The sequence below is a fragment of the Prinia subflava genome, chromosome 3 (assembly GCF_021018805.1).
Source record: "Prinia subflava isolate CZ2003 ecotype Zambia chromosome 3, Cam_Psub_1.2, whole genome shotgun sequence".
Lineage (NCBI taxonomy): Eukaryota > Metazoa > Chordata > Aves > Passeriformes > Cisticolidae > Prinia > Prinia subflava.
In genome coordinates this window covers 87,469,797-87,484,204 of record NC_086249.1, presented here as the reverse complement: position 1 = coordinate 87,484,204, position 14,408 = coordinate 87,469,797, and the positions used below count along the sequence as shown (strand labels likewise).

Sequence of the window (14,408 nt, the reverse complement as noted above, 5' to 3'; positions counted from 1 at the left end):
TCTGGCCTGCATGTTTGTTTTCTAAGATGTGTTTCAAACATGGCTTGGGTTAACAGGGGAGAGCTCTTGTCAATACTGAAGTCCATCGGTGCAGTCAGAGTCTGTGGCCTTCATCTCCCACTGTGGGAGGGACTCACTTCCACAGTCACACAGCTCCTCCCTCCTGGAGCACGAGGGCAGCTGCTCCTCCAGAGCAGCAAAGTGTGACTCTGAGGAGAAGTACACAGAAGTGAAACTGGATCAGATACTGTCTAATAAAATATATGTACCTAAAGTGTTGTTTCATGAGCACAGAAGTTGTCAACTACAGCTTCTTGTATTAGAGCACAACAAAGCCTTCCTGAATTTATCACAGGGAAAAAATGTTAATTAAAATAAAAAGGTAGTTGAGTCCATGCACTGAAATATAATTAGTGCAGTGGAATCACAGAAAGAGGATATCTTTACATACAGGGAAGTATTGCCTGTATTAAACCCTTTCCTGGCCTCCCAGCCAGCTTATCAAATCCAACCACACAGTAAGTTCTCTCTGTATTCACCAGAACTTATTTTTAAGCACTCAAAGATAAAACGAAAACTTCTGGGGGAAGTGCCTTCTCACATCCTGCAAAACTTTCTTAAACACTCCTGGTTGTTTTCTGTTGGTGGACGAGGACATATGGAACTGTATTTGACCTGCCAGCCTCATATATTTAATTACTATTTTACTTGGCCAGATGTTCAGGCTAATTGTAAAGCTGAAATATGAGCACTAATAAAATAATAAACAATGTGAATAGGCAGATTTCTTGCATACCACAGCTCTGCATTTATGAAGTGCTCCACATGTCTGAATAACAAAGTCCTACTTACATCTCTCATTAAGCCTTTCTTCTGGGAGATCAAATACATGAAGCTAGAAAGTGAAATGTTAAGTGTTACCCCCTATCCCCTGGATATCCACACTTGACTTAAATACTTAAGGTTGCCTCTGTCTATCCATGATAATAAGTTATCTGATCTCAAAAAAATTTTAAAATTTTTATGGAATCTCAAGTTTACAGCAACCCCAGAGGAAGATCACTAAACCATGGTAATTGACATATGACAGGTCAGATATGTCTGGTTGTTAATTTTTTAAGGAACAGACCTGAACATATGTGGATATTGAAACTAGCAGCTGAAGAAGATGCAATCCTACTGAAAGGAAAGTAGGGAACAGAGCCAAGTCCAGGAATGCAGGCACGAATCTGTTCTCCTGGTTAGTATTCTGTAGGATATGCTGTGAGCTGTATGGAAAGTCAGTTCTCTTACTGCACCTTTCTAAGCAAATTCTCAATCATTCAGGGCACCAAAGTCACACAGGGTTTTGCTGGTGAAGTTTTCAAAAGGCTGAGAAAATTCGAGCATGCAGCTATAGGGAAACCATTCAGTGATGAAAGTAATGGGAAGTCTTTCTGCTGCTCCAGCATCCCTTAGCTGCTGGCTTTCATCACATTAGGGGCAGCAACAAGCTTTTGAGGCTTTCAGACTTCTCCACAGAGGATATTTGTGTCCTTGCAAAGCCAGTGCCAGGAGATGAGAAGGCTGGTGAGGTGCTGGCTCACTGCTGTCCTGTGCTCTGTCCTGTGACACGTGGCAGTACCAAAGGCACCGTGGGTCTCTTTGTGCCCTGGTGTCACATTGGGATGAAATTCAGGCAGATTCTGCCCTCAACTCTGTGGGTAGGAAATTGGGTCTTAAGGGGTGCAGAAGAGCTGTGAGGTATTGGGATGTGTTCCTCCCTCTGCAGAGTGGGAGAATGATGAGTCTGTTAATAAAGACAACCTTTGTTGATGAAGCCTTGTCCTGTTCTAGTTTTTCACCAGCTTTTCCAAAGCTGAGGGTAAACTCAGAGGGTAAACTGAGGCCTTGGATCCTTAGGGTAAACTCAGAAGGTAAACTGAGGCCTTGGATCCTTGCCCTCCACGTGGCTCCACAGAGGTACCCACCCACTTGTGCATCTGTGAGCCTCCTGGAAAATCATGAGAATGTGACCCAAAGCCACGGTGGGTGTTACTGTGCTTACTGAAAAGGGCACGTTTTAAAGACAGGGATGTAAAACTACGCAGTGGGGCTGGGTTTGTGCAGTGAGGAACCAGCTGTGTTGGGTGGGGTGTCCTTGCAGCATCTGCCCCCTCAGAGGACACCCAGACTCAGGACAACCTGAAAACACTGGCAGCCATCATTGCAGCTCTAGCCACATGAGAGCATCTGCTCCTGGTTTGCTGCTAGGGCAGATCTTGAGTGAATTTCCTGGAGGAAAAGAGAAAAAAAATTGCAAGAACACAAGTCCCTCCTTAGGCAAAAGCACTCAACTGAGCACCACATTTTATGTGGCAATGAAAGGTCCTTCCACCCTGCCTCTGGTCATGTGGCAGCATGTGACAGGGAGCACAGCATTCTTCCCACCAGCCCTTTCCTCAAGGCACCAGCCTTGACTTGCCAAGGATCAGACGCATTCCCCCAGCCACACTAAGTGCTCTGGGTACAACCCAGCTCTGCTAATGCCTCATGTCAGGCAGTCAGCCATCCCCTAGGAATGCAATTACACCCAGAACAATACAGGGGAGGCTAGATAAGGCAGCTTTCTCCTTAGCTCTCAGGGAGTTTATAGTCTGAAAGCTGGTACACCCAGATTCCTTCAATTTAATATCTGAATTTAAAATGAAAAAATGTCTTGAAAAATGTATTTTGCCAAGGACAAGAGACTTTTTAATAAGTATTTTCAAGTGTAATAGAGGCCTTTTACCCTTGTTTGCTGGGCTCTGTCGCTAGTGAGTTCCATGACTTCCCTGGAAATGAGGCCAATGTTGGGTAACTGGAAACCTGTGAAAGGCATGAACGGGTGAGCTGAAGACAGAGACAGCCACAAGGCTGCACACGGAGAATTGCTCCTCTCTGCCAGCTCTTCATCATCCCACAGGGAATGCAGTGACTGCTCGAGCCTGAGCTGCTGCCCCTCACTGCTCACAGAATTCATTCTTCACTGGGCCGAAAGAAGGAGAAATGCAGGCAATACTGGCCTTGGTGGTAAGACAGGATACCCCTCCCTCCAGTTTGGCAGTATTTTTACAGGGGAAGCCCAGGGAGCTGCAGCCCTGTGCTCGGGGCTCCCAGGGGCTGTGAAAGATGCTAAGATGCTCTGGGGGATGCCTGCCCCTGGCATCAGCTCCTGCCAGCAGAGCTGCGTTAGCCTTGGGTCTGTAAAACCTAAAAAAAAAAAAAAAAAAAAAGTGTTTTCTTCTTTCTTCTTTGTTTGTTTGGTTTTTTGCATGGCAACGTCCTCAAATATTAGTTTTATTAGTACATTACTGGGAGATAAAAATGGTATGTGCTGTCTTCATTTATTTTATGAAGATATCATACTGTAGATAGTTACTTAATGGATTCACTTTATTCCAGATGAGATTCTAATCATACCTATGAAATTGAGGGATGGCCTCTTGTCTTGCTTCTGCAGACACTTGTGAAAGGAACTGATAAATATCCAGGTACAACTGCACAGAAACTCAGATGTCAGCACGCACACACATCACAACACACACATAAGTACTCCCTAGGTTTTAGATTCATAGAAAGAAAGTTTCTGCAGATGGATAAACTATAAATTATTTGGTTTTGTTTTAGAAATTCCTTGTTTTTCTTCTACAAAATGTTATTGCATTTTATTAAAAAACAACAAGCACCCCAGAAGATACTACCTGAAGTGATGAACAAATATTTTGTTTAAGAAAACTTAAATTTTCATAAAAATAATTTTTTAACATTCATTCCACTGCTCACAAACATCCTTCAAAAACACCATCAAAAATTCTTGCAAGATTTTCTCATAAAATTGCCAGTGCTTTGCCTTCTCTAATTTTTTTTTCAGGGCTATTTTCCAATGACAGTTGGGGTGTTTGGTTGGTTTTGTTTTGTTTCAACCAACTAAAGCAATGGTTTACTACCTGGACCTCCAAGAGGCTATTGTATATTTATTTGAGACAGGCAAGTCTACATATGACACCTTCAATTTCAGAAAAAAATCTAGATACACACCACTTGCTGGGCAATAGTATCTTCCTCAGCCCAAAGCATGCAAAGCACAGCATGGAGAAAGAAAGTATTAATGAATTAAGCCAAAATAGTACAGGAGGAAGCAAGATGGTTTTTCATTCTCTCAAATTCATTTCATTCTGGGAGCTGATCAGCTTATCATTGCACCAAAGGAGGAATGAGCACCAACCCTTTTGTGGTTCAGACATGGGAAGGAGTGGTTCAAGTGGCACTATGTAATAAAATTAAATTTCTTCTTTTCTGCTAGAAGTGCTGCTGTTGGATTCCTACTGGAACAGACTTGGCTCAAGAAATAGATCAGGGTGTTGGTGGTTGTCTTTAAAGTACAAGTTTTGTAAGTTTGGATGATAAAAGCTGTGGGACAAGTTCTCATCTTAGAGCTGTGCACCAAGTAGCCCCTCCCTCCCCACCTGCTTTTATTTCTGTCACTGCAGAAACCAAAAACCAGGCAGAAATGTGCTGTTTTGTACAGACAGGAATGTTGTTTTAATTGGTAAGGGGTTTTCAGTGCTGTATGCAGTCAGTGCAGTCTCCAGGGGGCTCGTGGAACCTGTACAGTGATGAGAAGTGCTGGTTTCTCCCATACCAACACCTTCGGTTTCCAAATTTGCATCTGGAGAAATACACCTCAATTTATGGTACAGAGTCCAGAGCACTTTTTAAAAATTATTTTGTACCAACACATTTTTTACCACTCTGTATAGCAGATATAGGAAACTTATGTTGCTTGTATGTGAAAAGATTTTTATAGTTCTTACTAGTCTTCATCCATGTCTCTGTACTGAAGCAGACCTAGTCAGGATGCCACTCTACGTGTTGGTGGATAAGAAAGGTTACATTTTTAAAAATCGCTTTGATGTGTATTCTTTGATCAAGTCATGAGACCTAGGCCTTTAATGGGGATATTAAAACAAAAAAGGATGTCTGTGAACGGGCTGAAGCACAGGCTCTCTGCCTTTGTGTGCAATGAAATGACCGTGTCTAATCATTCACCCACTCACCTTCCTCCACAGAGGATGACAAATTTCTCATGATTCTCCCCAAACCAGCCTCTGGGAAAGAAGCTGACAAGCAGCCACTGTCCAGGGCTTCAAGGAAGGAAACATCACGCAGATCTCTCTCTTGGCAGTCAAGGTTGCCTGTCATGTGAAAAGGGAGATTTTCTCAAACCTTTAATGTTTGATTACTCTGTCAACGCCCTTGAAGGACTCAGATCAACAGGTAACAGAATAACATTCTTTATTAATGAAGCTGTGACAGGTCAGGGTTCAAGGATGGCTGGGGATAGTGTCTGACTGAAAAAACATATTCAAAGCAACATAAAATTCAAAACAACACAGTGACAAGCTCCAATCCTAACAAAACCTAACTGGAGAATATCATTCCATGCACATGGAATACAAATCTTCCCAACAGGCATCCCCTGTGGGGGAGAAGACAGGTTCACCCCATCAGCTGACCCCAGAAGCTACCCCAGACTTCCCCAACTTCTTCCCATTCTTAACTTACTTTTATACTATTATTTCTTTATATTTAGGTGGAGATTGAGTGACTCAGCCACACATCTTACTCACTGAGGGGCAGTGGTACCTTGGGGGTGGGTATGTCAGCACAGTACCTGAGACAACCTTGGGATGGGGACGTGTCAATCCAAGGAGAGGGATTTGCCACAGTTGCTAATTCAAGGGCTTCATTTATCTCCCTTGTTTTTCAGGTGCTGTGCAGTTTTTCAGCTAGGAAGTACCACTGAGTTCCCTCCTCTGCAAAGGTCTGGACAAATCCTGGCTGTGGTCTCTGCTTCATCCTCCACTTAGTCCCAATTAGTTTGTGTTGTGTGTGGGAGGTCAGATATGCTCACCATGCTCCATCCAGGGAGTAGCAGCTGTATTTTCCCTGTAACTTCTGCACTGTTACCTTTTTACCCTCAGTCATCTGCCCACAGTGCCCCCAGAGTACTGACAGTACTTTCTGCAGGCACTCGACAACTTTTTCAGTCCAGCTGGCAGGACACCATGGACTGCAGGACATCTCAAATGCCCTCCTAAGGGTCTGACATTTCTGTCTTTCCCTGCAAGAAAATATTCAGAGTTTTTCAGGAGCTGTAACACAACGTGGAGGGATGACACCACGGATTTTCAGAAGCCTGGAGAGGTAATTCTCAGTTTTGGAACTGCAGAATGGCAGTGCTTTGCAACCAAATCCATTTTTGTCTGTTGTGCATTTGACTGTGATGAATTACTCCAGTGAAGGATTAGGATTTCTACTTCGTCCCAGTCTTTAATGGGAAGGATGGGAAAGTGATGAGCAGAATCTTTTTTTGATCTCTTGTACTGAAATAATGACTAATGAATTACATGGTGAAGTCAAGGCTTCTTCTTTGAAGGTGAAAGATGTTAGACCTTGCAGCCATAAAAGAGGATATAGCTGCTTTCCTGCAGCTATTAGGTTTTGTATTCTTTGGGTTTTGTGAATATATTCAAAAGGAAATGGAAAAAAAAACCCTATCTCTAAGGAAACAAAGACCTTCCTTCCTATTGGGAAAAGAGTCAGCAGTGATGATAAATTCCTTGCCAAGTGAGTAATTTCTTCACTTAAAAGACTTCAAAGCTTTAAAAATTACTTTTTGTACCACAGAGCTTCAATATAAAATTGCATGTGCTCTTAATGGTCAGTGCTGATCTCACCCTTGGCCGGAAATGATACACAGAATGATGGCAGGGAAAGGAGTTGAGTGAGATGCTGCAATATTTTATCTTCCCAGAATAGCTCTAAAAGTACCCTTAATTGTACTGCACACTGACAGGAGTGAGAAGCAAGTGTTTAGGACTGCTCAATGCTTCCAGTGTTGTCACATAATTTTCAGGCTAGGTAAATATATATAGGATAAATGCCGGAAAACGAAACCACAATTTTAGTTTGCCAGTCATACACTGACTGAAAACATGCCTGAAAATAACATGACTAAAAACAGGACCATCACATGGCATTTGTTTAAGAAGCAGGTAAAGTGAGAACTTTTATACAGCATGACCCCTGAAGCTCCAGCCCCACTGTAGCTGTCTCCTTAGCTCTCATATTTCTTATTTTGAGAAGTTGTTACGAAGACATTAGTGCTGTGCAAATGTCAGAACATGAACTGACACAAGTGTCATGAAAGTGCATTGCATTCTTTCTCTTTGAATATATGATGTGCTGAGGTGCTCTTCATCAGCACACCAGCTTTTCTAGCCCCTCTGTCTTTCCAAATGTTATATATTAATTCTAACTTAGTGCTCTGGGTTCTTCAGCACCTCAGAACTAGATGATGTGACACACAGGATTGTGTTTGTTCTGAGCACTAATTCCCTTTGAAGACTTTGGACAATCAGCCTTAGCTCAGGTCAATGGTTCAGCCTCTTACATGGTCACAAAGCAAGAACCCCATTTCAGGTTGAATCCCCCAAGTACCACGGAAACCATTTTGTGAATAAAACCCAACCAAAATCTACACAACATTCAGCCTGTTAATGCTAAGCAATCCCCTCCCCTTGCACCCTTTCAGGTCAGTGCCTTGAGCCCTAAGCAGAGAAAGGAGCCATGGGAGCTCCTGACAGAGGGGATGACGATGACAACTTCACGAGTGGAATGTTCTTCAAAAACTTCCAACTGCTTAAACAAGGTTGAATTTTTAGCCTGTCTGGATTAAAGAAAAATTAACAATTTACCTTGATCAAAACTAGATCCCATTTATTTTCTATGGAGAAACTTCCTTTTCAGGAAACTTTTTTGAAGGAAACTTTAAAAAGTACTTCAACCCAATCTTACTCAAATTGTTTCCTTACCAGCTGTATAAATTTCCAAGAAATACAGCATGGGAGGAAATAAATCAAACAGTAAATATGTGATGTGAGCAGCCATAAAGGTGACCTGATTCAAAGGGAAAAAGTGCTCAGCAGGAGAAATCTGCCAAAATTCTGGGAGGGAAATTGCCAGCCAGCCTGGGAGCTGTGAGCCTGGGGACCAGAAGCTTTCTTGAGAAGCACAGCCAGCATCTCTGAAATGCAGCTGGGTACCAGAGACATCCTGAGATACCCTCAGAAAGTGCAAGCCCAAGGAACTGTAATAGTAACATCATTTGAAAAGCTGAAAAATAGTCTGGAAAAAGGGTATAACATCCTGAGAAAGAATGTATTGATAAGTTCCATGGGCTGTTTCAACTGCAAGACCAGTACAAGTCCCAAAATAGAACTGAAATCATAACCTGTTGGGTGTCCCAGCTGAAAACCAGAAATTAACTGCATCCATTGGCTGCTTGAAGTGGTGGTGTCCTGTACCCTCTTAGGCCTCTATGACAGAGAAATGATTTTCTGTTCAAATCAGCTTCTCTCTCTCTCTCTCTCTCTCTCTCCCCTCCTGCACATCCTTGCCCCTTTCCTACACAGGTTTGCAAGACTGTGGACCATTGTTGGGGAAGCCTTGCTGACTCCAAACTCTATGACATGGATTGCATCTGAAGCCTGTTGTTCCATGTTCCCTCTGGGATGGCTAGGCCCCCTGAGAACTACAGCTTGGTGTCTCATCCATACATGTTATTAACCTGTCCTAAGTTTATCTGCTGCTGTATTACTGCCAACTTTGCCTCAGGAGTAACAACTCAGTTGTTACTGTAATTTACTGTAATTTATATATATACACTTAACTGCTACTACTATTGAATGCTGCTATATTTGATTGTTGCTATAAATTTATTGCTGCTCTATCACTGATTGTTGCTACACCAGTGCTGCAGACACTACTCTGTAGCAGCTATATGTATATACATATATATATATACACTTCTTTGCTTTCTTTATTATGGCTGTACTTGCTAATGGTGAGCTGTGTGGTGTTGTGGTAATCTGTCACAAAGTAAAGAAATTTAGAGGCAAAAGCATCCATGCCCTGTATGTTACAAAATCCTACCAAACCATGGCCAAGATCTTTTAACACCCACAGGCCAGTGACACCACATCACAGCTAAAATCACAATTTTAGTCACTCAACCCCAGCTCTTATGCGCAGGATGCAAAACAGCCAGAAAAGAATAAGGAACAACACGCACAGAATTCTCTAATATCAAAATATAGCAATTTATTCAAGACACTGAATATGATCTGTTGATTCTCTCCTTAAAACAAATGAGCTACAATACACAAGGTGAATTTGAAGAAAGTGTGGGTGGGGGAGAAACAAAATAAGGGTTGATGTTGTTTCAACAGAACCTGGGAAATGCTTAAATGAGAACCAAGTCTGGCTGCAAGTCTGACACAGACAATAAAAACTGCAGAAGCCAGAATTCAGAATTTCAGTGAGTGGCTGAAAGAACATTTCTGCAATTGACAAAGAACCACATCTTTTAAAAAGGCAGTAAGAGGAAAAAAAAAGGAGGAAAAATTAAAAAGGGAAAAAGAAAAAGAAACCCAAAAACAAAGCAGACCCTTACATTTGACAAAGTGCACTTCACTTGGCTCTAAAATTAGCTATTTTTTTTCTTTTTTTTTTTTAAACAAATTAAAAGGAAATTTCTAAGATGTAGCATGGGGTTAATGTGTGTATAACCCTGTAAGTCGGGCCCTTTATTGCCCCATAAGGGACCCAGTGTTTTCTACATAAAAGATTCAGTATCCTTCTAACCCACAGAGTATAGTGGTTTTTCAGAAACTGGGTTATTTTCACTTCCAGGCCAGTTCCAGACAGCCAGCAATAATAAAAATCCAGCAAGTCTCTGGATGGTTTCACAATCCTGTTTGGTCACTTAGGCTTTTCCATTTTCTCTTCTGTTACAAAGAACTATAAACAAAATTCTAGGAAGAAACCTTAAGAAGTGCCCCGGGCTGTTGCTTGGTGCGGTTCTGTTGCAGGGGAGTCACAGAGAGCTCTGGGAATGCGCTGCCGAGGGGAGGGAGAGCTCCCAGGAGCACAGGGCTGCAGCTCCGGGCTGACACATCCACCTTGAACTGCAGCCTGGAAACGCCTCTCTGTCCCCGCTGCCCACCACCTCCTTGGGTTAAGATTAACCTTTGCAACTACATCTCCTGCCTTCTTAACAGCTCTCATTTCAGCTGAAAACTATCTACTACAGCATCTTCCAGGAGTTTCCAGTTGTTAGGATTTTGTGGAAGGTAAGAAAAGTGAATTTTCTTAGCTCCTTATATACATTGCTTTTAACTCTGATGGTCCATACAGAAAACTTTCTGGAGCAGCAGCCTCTGTCACACATGAGCTTTGCAAATCAATTGACATTCAAATTTTGTTTCTCCTTGCTTCTCACCTCCACGTAGGTAAGGAAAGCGGTGTTCTGACAATTAAAAAATGGAAAAAAAGGAGCGGGCATCACGGACACTGCCCTGTTATCTACAGTAGCTATCCTGGGAACAACTATGAATCACAGGCTGTGGAGCCAGCCAGTCATGCAGCCTTGAGCAAATTAATCTCTTCAAATCCTGAGGTCTGGCCCATTCAGGTGTCACTCAAGGGACAGAGGCAAGGCCAGAGCTCCATCAGTGCTGCCCTCCCACAGGCCAGCAACTTCTGCTTGTTATTCTCAGAAATGCCACCAAAAAGCAGCACAGGAATTTAACCGTTTATATGCAATGACTGCAATCAAATCATTGTCCAAACCGTGCTTCATAAAACCACAGTATGCCTTTGTGGTCAAGACTCTTTGAGCAAGTCCTTTTTTAAAAGAAGTAGTGACTTTAAATTAGCAGGTACACGTGGTCATTAGAAAACAGTGCAAAACTGCCACATGGTGATCTACAGCCGTGCTCTTGGTGCAAGAAACTAAAACCAACACATTAAAAGCATTTAACATCAAAAATAATACTCAATACTGCCTGGCATCCAATCATTTGAGATAAATTACAAACAAGCCTAACTATCACTAGTAACCAAAATCCGACATAACAGTTTTAACCTGAGGAGTAACACTTGTAGCAGTTACTTCTTTCCATTCTTTTCTCCTTTGCTAAGATGTCTTTAAGAAATGCAGCTGAAGCTGGCAGTGACTAGTTCCACTAGAAGGACTAAGATTCCTAAGATGAAGGCACACAAAGAAGAAAACTCTAGAGAAAGATGGTGTTCAGACTCCACGATGATGCCTGGAGCTCAGCAGGTCTCAGACCACCAGCTGAGCCCGAGGGATCTGGGTTTGCTCAGATCAAATCACACCTTCAGCAGCCGTGGTCAAACCAAGGGAAGATGCTGTGTCACAGTGACTTTGGGCAGGGAGGTTCTATATCTGTTAAGAGATTTGTGGCCTGTTTACTCTCTCCTCAGATCCTAGCCTAGGCTGTAGAGAGGACACCTGTGTGACTCAGCCAGCTCTGAGGATCTCTCTAAGTTGTGCCTGACACCACCCCCAAGGCTCCTCATAGTTTACTGCACTTTCAGTAAACTCTGCCTATGTGTCCTTCTTTGCATTCGTCATTTCCTCAATTAGAGTAATGCAATCTTCAGCTGGCATCTGTGCAGGTGGCACGGCTGCAGTAAGGAAATCCTGTCCAAAGTGGATAGGTGGTGCTTTGGAACTCTCCATCGTCATTCTGATCATTTCACCTCCCACAACTTCACAGTGGCTCACACGATGTCACCACCTAAAGAGCTCATTGTCTTCTGAGCACCACTCTGAGGACACCCTCCAGGCTAAAGCTGTCTGGCCAGAGAGTGAGGCTCCAAGTGCAGAGCCAGAGTTTTCCCTGCAGGATGGAGCACACACATGGTGACAGCAGCACCACCTGCTGCAATGGCAGAGCCTTCTTCTTGGTGTGTATGGCCCATGGAAGGACAGGAGCTTGGCCAGAGTCCATTCTTCAACAGTGACAGATGCAGTCAATATATTTCAGTTCACCTCCAGGTCTCATTAAGTGAGTGGTAAAACCCCACTGGTTTCCACGTGGGAAAAATGAATAATGGAAGACAGCACTGCTCAGCAAGACCACAGGCAGCAAAACCCACATTCTGTCTGGATCTGAACTATCTAGAGGAAAGAAGCTACACAAGGATTTTCTCCTGGTTACTGAAAACAAACAAAAATACTGACTAGAGAAAATGATGGCTACATTTATAGTCTCAGGCTTCTGAATCTCTTTGAATAAGTTTACATCATCAAACAGCCATAAAAAATGGAATGAGACTGAGTAAATGGCTGGCTGCTGGAAAAGGACTTTAGTAAAGGACTGGTATTCCTTGGTTCAAACACCATTTTTTCTTACAGCACTTTCTGAGAGAAGAGAGAAAAAGGATACTGTGCCTTTCATGTTCCCTGGACTCTGTCATTCTTTTTGCTTGAATTACACAACTGGTTTACATTTTGTGGCCACTTTAGGCTTTTAAAACTGTTTAACATAAAAAATATTTTTTTTCCAAAAATACACTGGGTTCTTTCTGTTAAAAGTCATCTTTCTCCTGTAAAAATCTTCCCCAGCACTGCATTCTTATATAAAGCACTTATTACACAATTTGCTGAAAGTGCCCTTGAGACGCTAAGATCTGAAGCATGGAGGATTTTTTTTTCTTTTAAATGGAGAGAAAGAAAGGAGAAGGAAGATATAGAAGAGAGGAGAAGCAGTCTGTCAAAAATTTTCATTGTCATGTCCACCTGGCTGCATCTACTATGGGCATACAGGGAAGAGAAAAAAAAAGGGGGGGGGGCAAAAAGAAAGAGGAGAAAAAAAAGGAAGGAAAAGTTGAGAGTGGTAGGGAGAAATAAAAGGAAAACAAAGTTTCATCCTAAGCCTGGGATCCTCCAGGCTGTAATATTCCAGCTGATAGAAAAACCACTGAACAAAAAAAGTAGTCTAGAAAATAGAAAGTGTTGTGATTACAAAGTTGAGCATTTCATCAGTACAAACTGGTCTTTGAACGTCCTTTGGGAGAGCAACTGTAGTGTCCAAATTGGAAGGAAAAAATACAACACCGCATGGAGGAGGATTTTTTTTCCCTTTTGGTTTATCACAGCATTTTTCTTTTTTTTTCCTTTTTTTTTTTTTTCCTTTTTATTAATTTTTTGGCACAGCTTTTTTTTTTTTTCCCCAGCCATCAGAGCAAGTTCTCAGATGCAAACCAAACAGTGCAATGCCTAGCTGGTGGCTTCACGCTTCCAAGGCTGAATGTTCCAGGTGGAAACCATTCCCTCCCCCTCTGAAGTGACTGCGTTTTTACTCCTTGATGACGGTTACGGACAAAATACAAGTCACCTGTGGCCAGGGAGAGTCGGTTTCACGGTACACTCTAACTTTGTTCAAGTTTGTACAGTTCTGGAGCTGTTAAGAATAGTTTTGAAGAGTGCTTCTCCCCACACATTCACTGCTGGTCCATTTGAAATTTCTTCTAAAACATTTCACTTTTACTTCCGCAGATCTAGAACACAAACCTGCAGAGAGAAGACTCCGTGTTAAGAACCATTTGTGAAGGTGATGTGGAAATTCAGGATTCATGCACCCTGTACAGGGCAGACCAGCCAGGTGGATGTTACACTCCCCAGCTCCAAATCAGCCTCTCTCAAGCACTGCTTTACAGGGACACAAGTAAAGGAACAAACTGACATGGCAGAAATCCAAGTGAAACCCACCCATTTAACATCTTGGGCTGGGCTTTCAATGGTTTACAAACACACATTTTGGTGGTACATGCCATAAGATTATGGGATCTATTAGCTGCCTAAATGTCCACTTCCATTCCTGAAATATATCCAAAAGAGATGCAGGCTTGGCAGGCATGACAGTGGATATGTGCCCATTTGGAGCAGCCGTTGGGAGCCAGGCATGGCACTGTCTGAGATGGTACAACTGAATCATGTCATAGGTGTTCCCTTTGTAAAAACCAGTTGAAAAATACTGCTCCAAAGTAGTTATGCCAGCCAGCCATGTGTCTCCTGCACAAGCTGATCATACTATAGTTGAAATTTTTTAGAAGTGACATTAAAAGCAAAAAAGAGTAAGGAATAATCAGTATCTCCATGGCAATATTTCTTCTTTACCACATGACAAAATCTACCTTGCTGAAAATTTCTTGCTTTAGTTATTCCTGTTCAAGGGAATAGAAATATTCTTCTGTGGAATCAAACTCTGAAAGCCCCAGGATAACTGTTTGGTACAGAGTTGACTGCTGTGATCTGCTCTTCATTAAAACTGACAGATAATGATAGAAACAACATTACTGTTGTTCTTGTCAAATATGTGTTTGAAAGTCATTCTTGTCTTCAGCAGTATTCACCTATTCCACAAGCATTGTTCATTCCCAACAGGAACACCACCTCCTAGTATTCAAAACCTTTCAAAGCAGGACCATTTTTAATACAATACACAGAGCTA

At 42.3% G+C, this 14,408-nt stretch overlaps 1 protein-coding gene across 3 annotated transcripts in view; it reads right to left on the bottom strand.

Annotated features, from left to right (window-relative positions):
- Positions 1-9,161: 9,161 nt before the first annotated feature.
- Positions 9,162-14,408, bottom strand: part of TBL1X (transducin beta like 1 X-linked) — a 190,243-nt gene continuing 184,996 nt past the window's right edge. For all 3 annotated transcript variants that reach the window (XM_063392813.1, XM_063392814.1, XM_063392815.1), the window contains one exon: positions 9,162-13,468. In XM_063392813.1, the coding sequence (XP_063248883.1) occupies positions 13,442-13,468 (27 nt within the window). In that variant the 3' untranslated portion in view covers positions 9,162-13,441. The remainder of the gene's footprint in view (positions 13,469-14,408) is intronic.